The sequence below is a fragment of the Aythya ferina genome (genome assembly GCF_964211825.1).
Source record: "Aythya ferina genome assembly, chromosome: 24".
NCBI classification, from domain to species: Eukaryota; Metazoa; Chordata; class Aves; order Anseriformes; family Anatidae; genus Aythya; species Aythya ferina.
Genome location: NC_140322.1, coordinates 2,744,541 through 2,757,270, shown reverse-complemented (window position 1 = coordinate 2,757,270; position 12,730 = coordinate 2,744,541). Strand labels below are relative to the sequence as shown.

The 12,730-nt window shown below is 53.2% G+C and overlaps 2 protein-coding genes across 2 annotated transcripts in view; both read left to right on the top strand.

Annotated features, from left to right (window-relative positions):
* CSF3R (colony stimulating factor 3 receptor) overlaps nt 1–12,730 on the top strand; it is a 353,819-nt gene that overhangs the window by 81,105 nt on the left and 259,984 nt on the right. The window lies entirely within an intron of this gene.
* Nucleotides 11,201–12,730, top strand: part of GRIK3 (glutamate ionotropic receptor kainate type subunit 3) — a 102,895-nt gene continuing 101,365 nt past the window's right edge. Inside the window, exon 1 of the mRNA XM_084496899.1 lies at nt 11,201–11,360. Coding sequence (XP_084353025.1) covers nt 11,246–11,360 — 115 coding nt within the window. The 5' untranslated portion in view covers nt 11,201–11,245. The remainder of the gene's footprint in view (nt 11,361–12,730) is intronic.

Below are 12,730 nucleotides of genomic sequence, written 5' to 3'. Positions count from 1 at the left end.
GAAGTGTGCCTGTTCTGAAAGCTGCTGTTGATCAGTGGAGACACGGGATGGACTCACCCAGTCTCTGCTCTGAAGGAGGTCATAGGAACTGCCACAGCCTTCCCTCCAATGTCCTAACCATCTAATCAACCTGAGGAAAAGAAAAAAACCACACTGACATACATCTCATTTGAAAACCACGCTGGCTGGGCTCCATTCTGCCAATCATTAAGCACATCCTTAACTCGAAGCTAATGAATCAACTTACTGAAATCAAAGATACTTAAATGTCTTTGAAGCTCCAATCTGAAGCGCTCAGCACCTTACAAGCTCAGAGCCCACCAGAGGTCAACAACAACAAACTGCTCCAACAAACTTGTTCAAAGCTCACCGCAGGCCAATGCAGAAATAACAATTTCTACATCTCCACGCTACAAACTTAGCCGTTTTCAGTGCAATTTACAAGTGTTTAAAGTGGTCATTATGTCTCATTTGGTGATGAAAAAAATCACGTTTTAATTTTATCAGTCAGCTTCCCTTAATATATCTAATCGTGGCAGGGAAACCTTGTGCTTGAGCAAGTCTGACATCAGTTGCCTTTCCTTTCAGCTGAAGATATTCCTGAAAATGTCCTATTGATCCTGAGGAGAGAGCCATTCATTCTCCCCTGAAGGCTGAGCTGGAGCCGATCAACGTGCTGACATGAACGTACAGCATTAGATCAGCATCAAGGGAAAGGCAAACCTATAAAAAAGGCAAACCCAAACGCCATGCCAGAAGCCTCCACGAAGGCTCTCAGGATTTTCCCTTATTAATGGCTCATGATCTGGAGCACGCCACGTGTGCATTTGATGGTGGACCAGAGGGGCAGGAATGAGAAAGGAATGGGAAAGAGAGGAAAAAACCTCTCCAAAGCCCTTTCTGCTTCTTCTTTTTTTTTGCTTTTGGAGCATCCTCGGGGATTGCCCTTCTCATGGAGGAGTGTGGTTTGGAGGAGAAAGAGGGCGACACGTTCTCAAGGAGGTTATTTACAAGTGCTCTTTCGCTGGAGATCAATGTGTTGAGTCTGGTGAAGAACGATTTCAATTTTGCCTCTAGAACTTGGATCAAACAATGCTGACGATGCAAACTTCCCTGCCATCCAGAGATTAAACTTGTTCTGCTGTTTTTAATAGGGGGCTGAGCACATCTCTTGCCAGCGGGCACTCAGCGCCGTGCTGCTTGTCTTTAAGCAGGCTCTGGGAGCAGAAATAACTGATGTGCGGCTGCATCCTGCTCGAGATGCTCCCGAGGCATCAGCGCAGTGGGGGGAGTGCCCCACAGGATGGAACAGAAAAAAGCATTCCTGAAACTAGGTGCAAAGATGAGACAAAGTTAGGGCAGCCAACCAGCCTGGATGTCATTCTGGGCTCTTCCTATGACCTTGAACAACTCGCAGTGATTGAGGGCAGGATGACAGCACAAGGACACAAGCGTCCTGTGCAGTGCTGGAGTTTATAAGAGGTCTACATTCAACCATCCAAAGCCATTTATAGCACGAGGTACCCTTGGCATGCAGCATCCCCTGGGAACTGACTGCCTCACTGAGGCTGATCACCCTTGACTTCACCTAGAGCTGGTTCCTCCCTGAGCCAGGCATTAATCCCACTGCCTCCCCATCCTGGACTCAGCTGTCAGAGGCACACAGCCAGTGAGTAACGGGCTCCTGCTGATGTGAACGGCAGCTCCTACCTAGCAGGAGCTGCACCTGCTTCTGCAAAATCCTTCATTCCACCAGTGTAACACAGAGCAATGCAGAAGTCCCAGGACCCCAATGTTTCAGTAACCACACAACCCAATTCTTCTGTTTGCAAGGGCTCCTCGATACACACAGCTCATTGTCCAGGAAGGACAAGATCAGAACCCCTGCCTGTCCTGCGAGGCATCTCCTGGCCGCATCTCCACGGCACTCAAGCACGAGCCAGGTCTGCCAAAGCCTTCTCTTTCTGAAAATAAAGATGTTCCTGCTGTTCTTCTGTGCCTCAAGGACAGATCGTAATCTTCTGCTAGGATTATGTTACGATATTTCGGTTGGCTATAAAACGATAATAAGCGCTGGATTATGCTTTGAAGCACGTTAATATCAGCTCAGCAGGATCTGCGGGCGCTCCACAAAACCCTGGAGAACCTTCAGCCTTCGCAGCCACCCGCGCTAGCAGCAGCCCTCTCCGTGGAACGCTTCCCAAAGGCTTTGATGACTCATTAGCTGCCTTCAGCTAACTAGCAAACAGCAGCAAACACAATAAGGTGCATTTTGGCTTTTTCCAGAACAGCACCATTCCAAAAACATACTTAGAATTACCCCTAGGAGCAGATGGCAATGCCTTGCTCCCCGTTACTTATTCCAGCACTATTGAATCCAGCACCAGTTAGAACAGCCTCAGCTCTATCCACGCCACTTCGAGAGGGGCATGGACTTAATGCCAAGGATCTCAGCTCTCCTTCCCTATCTGTAGGGCAGGACTGCACAAGAATTTTACCTTTTTATCTTTACCTGCACAAGAATTTTGCCTTTACCTTTACCTGAATTTTAGCACAGCCCCCCAGTAGGGAGGACCAAGCCAGGAGAGCACCGTGAGTGCCTGCACAGAGGCTCCAGCCTCCTCTCACCATAATCAGCAGCTGAGGCTCCTGCTCATCCCCCATCCCCTCTCCTGCACTGTTCTGGAGCTGGCAGGCATGCTACTTTTCCCTTCTCTTCCTGCAGCCTCTGCATTTTAACCAATATTAAACTTGTCCTTAGCCCCCTCGGTGCAGCAGACGAGGCGGCCACGCTTCACCAGCGGCTGATTAGTCAGTCCTGCAAGACTTTAATCTACTCGGAGGGTTTTTTCCTTCTCCTTTCTAATTCATAAATGGCTATCTTTATATTTAATCTCTAGTCAAACCACTCCTTGCTTGATCTTTAAACTGCTAACACGAGGGGATGTAATTGCATCTCTCCAGGGCTGCCTCGCCCAGCGGTGAGCAGCGCTGGCAAGAGAGCCGCAGCGTGCTGCTCTCGCCCACTCCCGGGCTGCATCTTGCTGAGATGTACTGAGATGTGCCAAAATACTGCCTTAAAATTGGGATCGCTTTTCGGGAAAGATGTACTTTAGATTCACTTCCAATCTAAACATCAAGGAGCCCGACACCCGCGTTGCCCCCAGGTATGACAGGCAGGCAAGTGTTAACTGATGGATTTGGGGTCATTTCATCCCTAATTGATTAAAAGCAGGTGCCCAGCACGGTGTGCCGCCACACTGGGATGGAGCAGGCAGCACCAGGCACTGGCACACCTCTGGGACACAAACAAGGGGATAGATTTTGATTCAACAAAAAACCCATCCAGAATGCTTCATTTTGCTTTATTCCCATTCGAGTCTCCCTCCCCCTCCCCCATACAGAACAGAAATAGTTATGCAGAATTAATCATTTTTTTTTTTTTTACATTTGAAAAAAGCCGACATGAAGTACTCCTCTATATGACATCTTACTTTAAATATCCAATGTTCACTGGTTTACTGGACACGGTTCCGTTTTTTCCTCTTTGCATTTGAAAAAAACCCAAAAGCTTCCCATAGAAAATTATGAAAATAGGCTGTAAAGAGAGGCTCTTTATTTTCCAGTCGGGTTTCAATATGCTGGTCATGTTCTCCACCATGAAATGGAAGCGGTGAGGAGCACAGATACAATGCAGGGAAGATTCTGCACACTGGCTAAAATAAAGCCTCATCAGCCCTGTTTTATTTGTACTAAGACCTGCTTATAAATATTATTCTTCTGTCCCATCATCAAACGGAAAGGGTATGTAGAAATAACAGGGGTCAAGTTTAAGCAAGGGATTTCCAAGCCTAAAGAGTCCCTGGTTTTTAACCCAGAGCTCCATTGCTCCGGTCCCTCCAGCTCTTACAGCACAAACACGACTGAGCGCTTGGAAACTGGGCAAATTCTGAGCCCTCCGTCTGCTGCACGGCCAAAGGAGGTCTCCAGAAATGGTGCAGAAAAGAGACACAAAGTGCACGGCCCGAGGCATGCGAGGTTTCAGCTCCTCACTCAGGGTGAAGCTGGCAGTCCCCAGAGGAGCTCAGAAAAGGGGTGCTGTGCCGTGCATGCCACCCCAACACACGCATCCATCCCTGGACACATCCACCCACCCACCCCAGCCCCTGGGTGCCTCGGAAGAAGTGGGGAAAACAGAGCGCATCTTACAAGTCCTATTTCAAAACGCAATGCATTTCCAATCTTTTTTTTTTTTTTTTTTTTCATTTTCTGTTTTCTTAACACTTCCAAAATACCAAATAAACATCAGATTTGAAGAAGTAACAGCAGAACATTCCTCCCTTCCTGCGAGGAGGGCCGCAGGGTGCGCAGGAAGCCTCCCACGCTCCCCTTTCACTCCACGCACACCACGAGCTCCCTTCCAGCAGGAGAAAACAGGAGACTTTATTGCTTGCTAAGCTGAAAAGCACCAGAATTAACCCTGTGCCCAGGCTCTGATGGGCATGAAAGACAAGCATTTAGCTGGTGCAATGGCTCAGCACCAGCTTTAAGAGGAGCCCACCTGAAACCTTTGCTGCAGGGACCGGCGCTGACATCTCCTCGCAGCTGGTGCGCCGAGTAAGGAGCCAAGTGCTGCTGCCAGCAGCTGCTGGAGGTTTTTTTCCCTCCCTGACTGCCTCCATCTGTGCCATCACGTCCAGAAGAGCATCTTTCCCCATGGCTGATGTTTCTGGGAAAGTTGTTTTCCCCCCAAATATCCCGCCCCATGCCCCACATCGGGTCATGATGAGCAGTGATGCCCAGCCCTGCCTCGTTTTGTTCTGTATAGGAAAGGCCAGATGCAGGCACAGATCCCCTGCCCGACATTTAAACTTCCTCCCTTGTTCCAGCACACCCAGAGAAGTTCAGCACGAATTGGAAGCAGGCCTGAGTTTGTCAGGGGACTGGGAAACACGGACGGGCTGCAGCTGGCCAAATTAATTCCCTGCGTAATTCCACCGATGTCTGATCTGAACAGACATCTGAAACAACATGCTCTTTCCTTGCCCTTTGCATGCGTGGTAGGGAAAAAAATAAAAAAAAAAAGGTATTAACAACTCGTTCTGCATCTTGGCACGGGTAATTAGGCACGTGGGGAGCAAAGAGCCTTGGCCACTGGCAGGTCACAAACCTTTTGCTCTGCCACCATGCGAGGAAGCGAGGAGATCCTTCCCGGCCTTCAGACAAGGGGACACACCTCGATGTTGACAGGCCAAAAATAAACCACTGGAGAATTTATCAGAAAGCCAAGGAGCATACCAATGTTTTATGTTTTATTTTTTCTGTAAACCGGTTCCATGTAAAGATAATTGCAAGCAGAGTCTAATTCTGCAGTCTCTAATTTTCTTGTCTGACTAAGCAGGCATAATTTACACCCATCATTCGCAAATGGCTTCTCCCACCAATCCTAAAGATAGGGATTTTATTTTTTTTTTAAGGAAAAAAAAAAAAAAGATGATTTCCTACCTCTGCAGAAAGAGGACAAAAAATGCACACGAAGACCATTTGGCATGGATGTGCATCTCCGCTCAGCCTAGTCCAAAAGATTATATTGTAGCGCAGGAAGGGGAGCGCTTGACAGAGCTGACTGGCCAAAACAGCTCCTCCTGTCAGGTGCTGGGATAAAGATAATAATTTGCACTGGTCTTACTTACTCATTTGTTCCCCGTTGCCCTTTTCAGCCCGTAAGACACGCTACAATTTCACAACCCCGCCTGCTGCTGCGCGGACCCTGGGGTGCTCGGATGCCCAGGCAGCTCCTCCCTCACCCCCAGCACCTCCGTGGCTCCAGGAACACCGAGCCCCAAATTTCCCAAATTTCTGCTGCCTCTGATAACTTTGCTAAAGAAAAACACCTGCTGATGGGAGAGCTGGCTCCATGCTACATGGCACCATGCCGCAGGGCCACCGACCCCACTGGGCTCCTGCCTGGAGCTTTACGCAGGTAGGAGCCACAAGGGCATCTCCAGATGTGTAATTAAAATAAAAACCAAGATCTCTTCCTGCCCCAGTTATTATTTTCTTATTTAAAGGGTGTCTCTCAGGTGTAATTAAGCCAGCCCCAGGTGACAAAGCCCGGCACACATCCCCAGCATTGTGGTTGCCTCAGTGGCTGCTCGCTGGGCTTCCCAGCACCCCTGGAAAGGGCACAGTGAAGCAGCCAGGACAGGAGCAGCACCAAGCAAAGGACACACACGTCCCTACCTCCTGCCCACCCAGGAATGGCTCCACCACAGAGAGGAGCCCCCCGGGACCAGGGCAGCCTCAGCCCCAGCCGTGTCTCCGAGCAGCAGTGACAAGGTTTTGATCCCCAGAGATGTGCCGGCCACACACCGGGCTCTTGTCGGCGTTTTCGCTGCAGCATCGGCTCCCCGCGAGCACCCATGTAAAATTAACGGAGCACAGCAGCAGGTGTCAACGCCCTTCTCCTTCTCAGCTTCTGATCTTGGGTTTGACAGGAGCTCACATTCTCCCAGTGTTTGCCTGACTTCCACGATAATATATTCAGCAGAACTGGATACATTTCAAACCAGCTATTACACCACAGTGTGTTCCAACACAAATATATGCAGTGTAGCACAGCAACAATTCTGCTAGGAGCATTATTCAGTAACACAGATTGGGGGGAAAAAACCATTTCCCTCCATTCCGGCATCCACTCCACCTGCCCAGCGGCTGCACGGAGCGGAGCGTGCCACAAAATGTGCTTTCCTGGCAAACTTGTGTGAAGTTATTTACAGAAAATAGACCTGATAAAAAAATCTAAGAAGTCGGAAATCCGCAGACTTTTAAAGCACCCTTGGTTTGAAGTCTGGTCTGTCTGCTTCTGGCATTTTCCTAAACCCTCCAGGGCAGGAAGGGCAGAGCAGGGCAGCAAGAGCCTGCACCGCCTGCTGCGCAGGGACAGGACAAGCTGCCCCATTACGAGTGAGGATTTGGAGGAATAAAATCAGCACTGCAATTGGTTTGTGGGGGCCAAAGCGGTTTTCTTGCTGTCTGTTTTCACAAGAGCCCCACTGGTATGGGTTCTCCCTGGCCCAGGCACCAACACGAGCTGTCCCAGGCAGCACCCGACTCTCCCCAGCGTGGTCCTCGGCACCTCGCCACGCATCTACAGCTCCCCAGGGGAGCACTGCAGAAGGAAACCTCACGTACCTGTGCTCACCACTCAGCAACAGATGCATTACAGCACGTACAGAGCTGCAGGAGCCAGAACCAGAACCAGAGAGGTCAAAGAAGAGAAGCGAGCGTATGCTGAGATGAGAGGAAGAGGAGCAATTTTTCCCCGATGGGTGAACTTGCCAAATGCAGGTTTGGGGCTGGTTGAGCAGCCCGTCCATCACGCCGCGAGGTGTCCGAGCTAAGGGATAGCGGAGAACGTTTCAGTAGAGGGCACCCAAGCCCCAGAAATGTGCGTCTGCCAGCCCCCGTGTTTACTCGCCGGTGTTTTAAGAGACGACTTCGGCACATGAATCTCGGTAATGCGAGCGCTGGGCCTCATAACTCACCCTGATTGTAGTTGTATTACACTGGATGCATATAAATCTGAACAAAATACATGTGGATGCAGCTAATTCAAATGAACCCGTTTAGGTGCCATTAAAGAAAAAGAAGCCTCTTTTTCTTCATTAGTATGGAAAATTGTCAGAGCCATAGAAATGCTTGCGTCTCTCTCCGAGGCTCATACGTCCTCTTAAGCACAGATCTGATTTGGAAAAGTCCTTACTCAACCAGTATTTTCCCCTAGATATCAATGAAATCATTTCAACTTCTTTTCCTACTTCTGCAAGCAGTTCCTTTCATACTGAGCAGTGAGAAGCCTCACATTAAATTCATCTTCTTTAGAACAACCACAAACCTACAGCTTTATTTAGGGGCGAGAGAACCGAGGCTTTATGCATCTAGGAAGTGTAAAGCACACTTGAGGATCCTACACGTGTGGGAAACAGAGCTTTAAATACCACAGGCAGTCACTGTGAAGAAGGCAGCATGAAAATCCCAACGTATCTCAGCACCTCCCTAACTTGGAGTAACCAAACAGTCCTAGAGCATAAGTGGCACCCTACGAGAGGAAGTTGTATTTATAACAAAGAATTCACACTAACTGGTACCAAACACACTACGAAGTGATGAATCACCACGGTGAAGCCACTTGCGCATCAGCTGGGAGCTGGACAAACACATCGTATTTTTAGCAACACAACGGGGAACCATAAGACAACACCAGAGCCCTTCTGCTGCGTCTGGATGTCCTTCAGCAGGGCACCAGCACAGACAGCTGCAAACGGCCCCAACTTTATCCTCTACAAGCCCACCCCCTGGTGTCCCCCACTCTCTGTAGGGCCAAGGACCACCGTGACCCCACAGCTCACGCAAAACCCCAGCAGCAGCACCAAGCTGGAGCCCTGTCCCCAGGAGCTGCTCCGTTCATTTCCCAGACCCCCTGTCCTTTGGCACATCCATTTTGCCATGCTTTAATTAGAGGATAACGATGTAACCCCACCAGAGCTGATGGGAAGATATGGCCTAATTGATAAAGATCATTACTCACAGGGGGGTGACAAAAAAAAAAGGGGGGGGAGGGAGAGAAAAAAAAACCCTAAGGCAATTATGGCACGTCACCTGGTAGCTTCAAATCGCCCCTTTTCCATCACTTGAGGAGCAGCCCTGGGATCACCCTAGGGGGCAGCTGGGGGCTGCTGAGGCTGGGGGCAGTGTGGGAGCTCAGCACCAGGAGGGGGGCAGGATGGGCAGCGCTGCATCAGTGCTCGGCTTCTTAGGGGAGGGGAGGACGTGCAAGTCCTGGGATGGGGCTGAGCGCACCCCTGCCTCGTGTCTGAGGGTGTCTGATTTCATACACTCATCAGATGCTAATCTACTAAAACAATATGAAACATGTTTCATATGTTTGTGCTGTTCCTGCAGCAGATTCCAGAAGCTGAAGCAGAAGTCAGAGCCTTATTAGAGCCTGGTGCCAGCAAGCAGCAGCACCTCGTCGCTAATGAGCGGAATGCATCATCCCAGCAACTTCTTAATTTGAAGTTTACAAAATCAGAACTTCTTGTCCTGAGTTGCTGAAAAGCAAACTGTTGTCGATGTACAGCCTCTAAAAAGAGTAAAATAGTAACAGCCCTCTCTGCCCTCTTCCTCCCACTGGATTATTTTTTACCTCCAGGTGCAAAGATTTACCAGATTGTGACATTTAATTTTCTAATAATTCCCCTGCAACAGCTGTCCCTCATGTAAGCAATAAGTAAAGAAAATTCCTTGCATGCACTTTTGCCGAATCTTATCCTTTCTGGTGCCCTGAGAGATAAGACTGCCCTTCATGCAAGGCTCCCTTTTTGGTAACTCTGATTTGAGCACGGAGATTTCCTGCTGGCAGTCGGAGCCCGGGCTGCCCCCAGGAAAAACAGCCCCGGAGCTCCTCGGAGGCTGGACATTTGCACAGGGCTTTGGAGGCGTTAAGCAGTGCCTTTGCCTCTCTGGCTCGGCTCTTAGGGAGGAGCAAGCAAAATCCCCTCCGTGGCGAAATAAAGCAGAGAGCCAAGGTCACGCTGGGGGGTGCCTTCCCCTGCCCCAAAGGAAGCGCAGGCAAAGCCCGAGTTTTTGGGACAGTGGGGCCAGCATCCTCCGGAGGGGCTGGCGCTGCCCTGTGCCTGCAGCTCCTCCCCAGCCCCTCGCAGCCTTTCCTTGGGGCTCGTGGTGGCTGCAGCCGCCCTGCCCAAGCTCCCACCCCTGTGCAGGGACCAGGCGCCGCGGTGATGGGCGCACCGGGTGTCCCCGCGGCGCGGGTGCCTCGTCGGCGTGCTGCGTCTGCTCCCGTCAAATGCAAACCCCGGGAGCTTTGCTTTGGCTTTCAGACCACAGCGATTCGCCTACATCCCCTCCCCCAGCTCATCAGAGGCGCCCCAGCCGGGGTGAGCCGCCCGCAGACAGGACAGAGCTCTGCTTTCCTCACGGCGCGGAGCGCTCCGAGCTTTGCTGCCGAGGAGCGAGAAAGACAAGGGAAATTAAAAGGATGAACAGATACGGACTAATAGTATGTTTGTAAGAGAATTAAAGATTTGCTCTTCAGATGTTCCAGGCGATGTAGTTAGCAGACAGCTGGCAAATGGGAGCGATTGGAAATGATGGAATAGATCAAATTATTTAAATGAGAAAAAATAAATTCACCCTAGCCTAGCCCAGCAAGTTGACAAAGCAGCCTACTTACCCGGTGCCTTCGCGGCGCTTTGTCTCCGTCACCGAGGTCATTACACTTGGCAGTGACAGCCCACGGGCACCAAACAGAACCGTCCCCAGGCCCCCTGCACCCCCCAGCTTCAGCCCCACTGGTCCAAGCCCCCAGCCCCACCACCTCACCTCGCCCTGCACCTGCTGTCAGGGACACTGGGGACACCGGGAGCTCTGGGGACACAGCAAAGAGGGGGATTCCCAGGACACAGGGGACAGTGGGGACCTCGGGGGACACCGGCGCGGTGGGGTGGCCGGGGCTCAGGGGGGAGCTGTTGGGGTGGGTTGGAGCCACCCCTGTGTCCATCCTGTGTCCCCCGTGACATGTGTCCCCTCTGTGTCCTGTGTCCCCTGCGTTCATCCCACATCCCCTGTGTCCGTCCCGTGTCCTTCCCTGTGTCCTGTGTCCCCTGCGTCCATCCCATGTCCCGTATCCCCTGTGTGTCCCGTGTCCTGTACCCTACATCCCTTCTTGTGTCCTGCGTCCCCCGTGTTTATCCCACATCCCCTCTGCGTCCCGCGTCCCCTGCGCCCCCCTCGTGCCCCGTGCCCCCCTGAGCTGCTGCTGCGGTGCGCGCAGAGCTGGGCGCAGCGGTGCGTGTGCGCGCGTGTCCGTGTGTGTGTGTGCACGCCTGTCTGTGCGCGTGTGCTTGTGCTTGTGCTTGTGCTTGTGTGCGTGTTCGTGTGCGTGTGTGTGTGTGTGTGTGTGTGTGTGTGCCCGCGTGTGCACGCTCCGCGCCGGGGCTTTGTGCGAGCTGCGCGCAGCAGCGGTAGGAGGGGACAGAGCCGCTCCGCACCGCACCGCCAGCCCCGGCTCCGCAGGTGCCTCCCGACCGCCACCGGCACCGGCCCCGGCCCCGGCGGGACGGGAGCCCTACCATGAGCCCCGGGCCGGAGCCCCCTGCCCCGCTGCCCCTGGGGCCGTAGGGCCGAGCCCCCCCCCCCCTCCGCCCCAGTGCCCCCCCCGACGATGCCCCGGCTCTGGGCGGCTCTGGGCGGCGTGCTCTGGGAGTACTGCGCTGCGCTCCTGCTCGGCGGCTTCTGGGGCCAGGGCTCGCAGGGGATGCCGCATGTCATCCGGATCGGTAAGGGGGGACATGGGGGGCTGCGACCCCCCGGGGTGGGGGGGACGGGGAGCCGGGGATGGGACCCCGGGATATGGGGGGGGACTGGGAAGGGATGGGGGGGGTATATGGGGACACAGAGGGGACGCGGGGGGCAGCAGCACGGTGGCCGGAGCGGAGCGGGGTGGCCCGGGGGGGGTGGCCCCTGGTATGGGGCAAGGGGTGAAAGGCTGGGGAGGGAGCTGGGAGTGGGGAGAGGAGGGCTGGGGGCTGCTGGAGAGGGGGTGCAGGGATCCCGGAGATGGGGTGCTGTGCCCAGAATGGGGTGCTGTGCCCCCCCAGGAAGGGGTGCTGTGCTGCTGGACACGGGGATGCTGTGCTCCCGGGGAAAGGGGTGCTGTGCGCCTGAGAAGGGAGTGCTGAGTGTCTGGACGGGGGGATGCTGTGCCCATGGAGAAAGGGGTGCTGTGCTTCGGAGAAGGGGGTGTTGTGGCCCTGAGAAAGGGTGCTCTGCCTTCAAGAAGGGGGTGCAGTGCCCCTGGAGAAAGGGGTGCTGTGCGCCTGGACAGGGGGATGCTGTGCTCCTGGAGAAGGGGGTGATGTGCCCTGGAGAAAGGGGTGCTGTGCCCCCCAGATGGAGATGCTGTGCCCCGGAGAAGGGGGTATTGTGCCCCAAAATGGGGATGCTGTGCCGCAGAGAAGGGGGTGCCACGCCACGGAGAAGGGGATGCTGTCTTCTTAACGAAGGGGGTGCTGTGCCCCAGAAATGGGGGTGCTGTGCCCCAGAGATGGGGGTGCTGTGCACCAGGAGAAGGTGGTGCTGTGCCCCGGAGAAGGGGATGCTGTGCCCCCAAGAAGTGGAGTACTGTGCCCTGGAGAAGGGGATGCTGTGCCAGTGCAAGCAGCGTGCTGGGCGAGTGGTGTCAAGGCTGCTGTAGCAGTGGTGCTGAGCAGAGGTGCAGGGCCAGGAGCAGCCCCTGGTTTTGGGGTCCTGCTGTGGGGTCCGTGTGCCCGGTACAGGGCTTGGGCTGTGCTGGGGGCCGAGGCTCGGAGCCCCGCAGCAGGAAGGTGCCAGCAGCTGCCTTTGCCGCAGCCGCTGCTGGGGGCCAGGCGTTTTTCATTAAATTGCTGAGGTTCTGGGAAAATTTAATTTTTAATAATGTTACATAAAGTAATTGCACAGATAACAGCTCGGGAAAGAGTCTGCGATCTTTCTTTTCTCTAATTAAAGTAGATTCTTAAGTGTGTCATGTAAAGAAAGTCTGATTTCCAGCTCCAGCCTCTGCACCTCGCCAGCAGCGCGCGTTCCCGGGGATTTGCTGCCTGCCCAGAAACACCGAGGACGGCTTTACCTGCCTGCTTGGGGAACAAATCCTAAGCCAGGGAGGGAA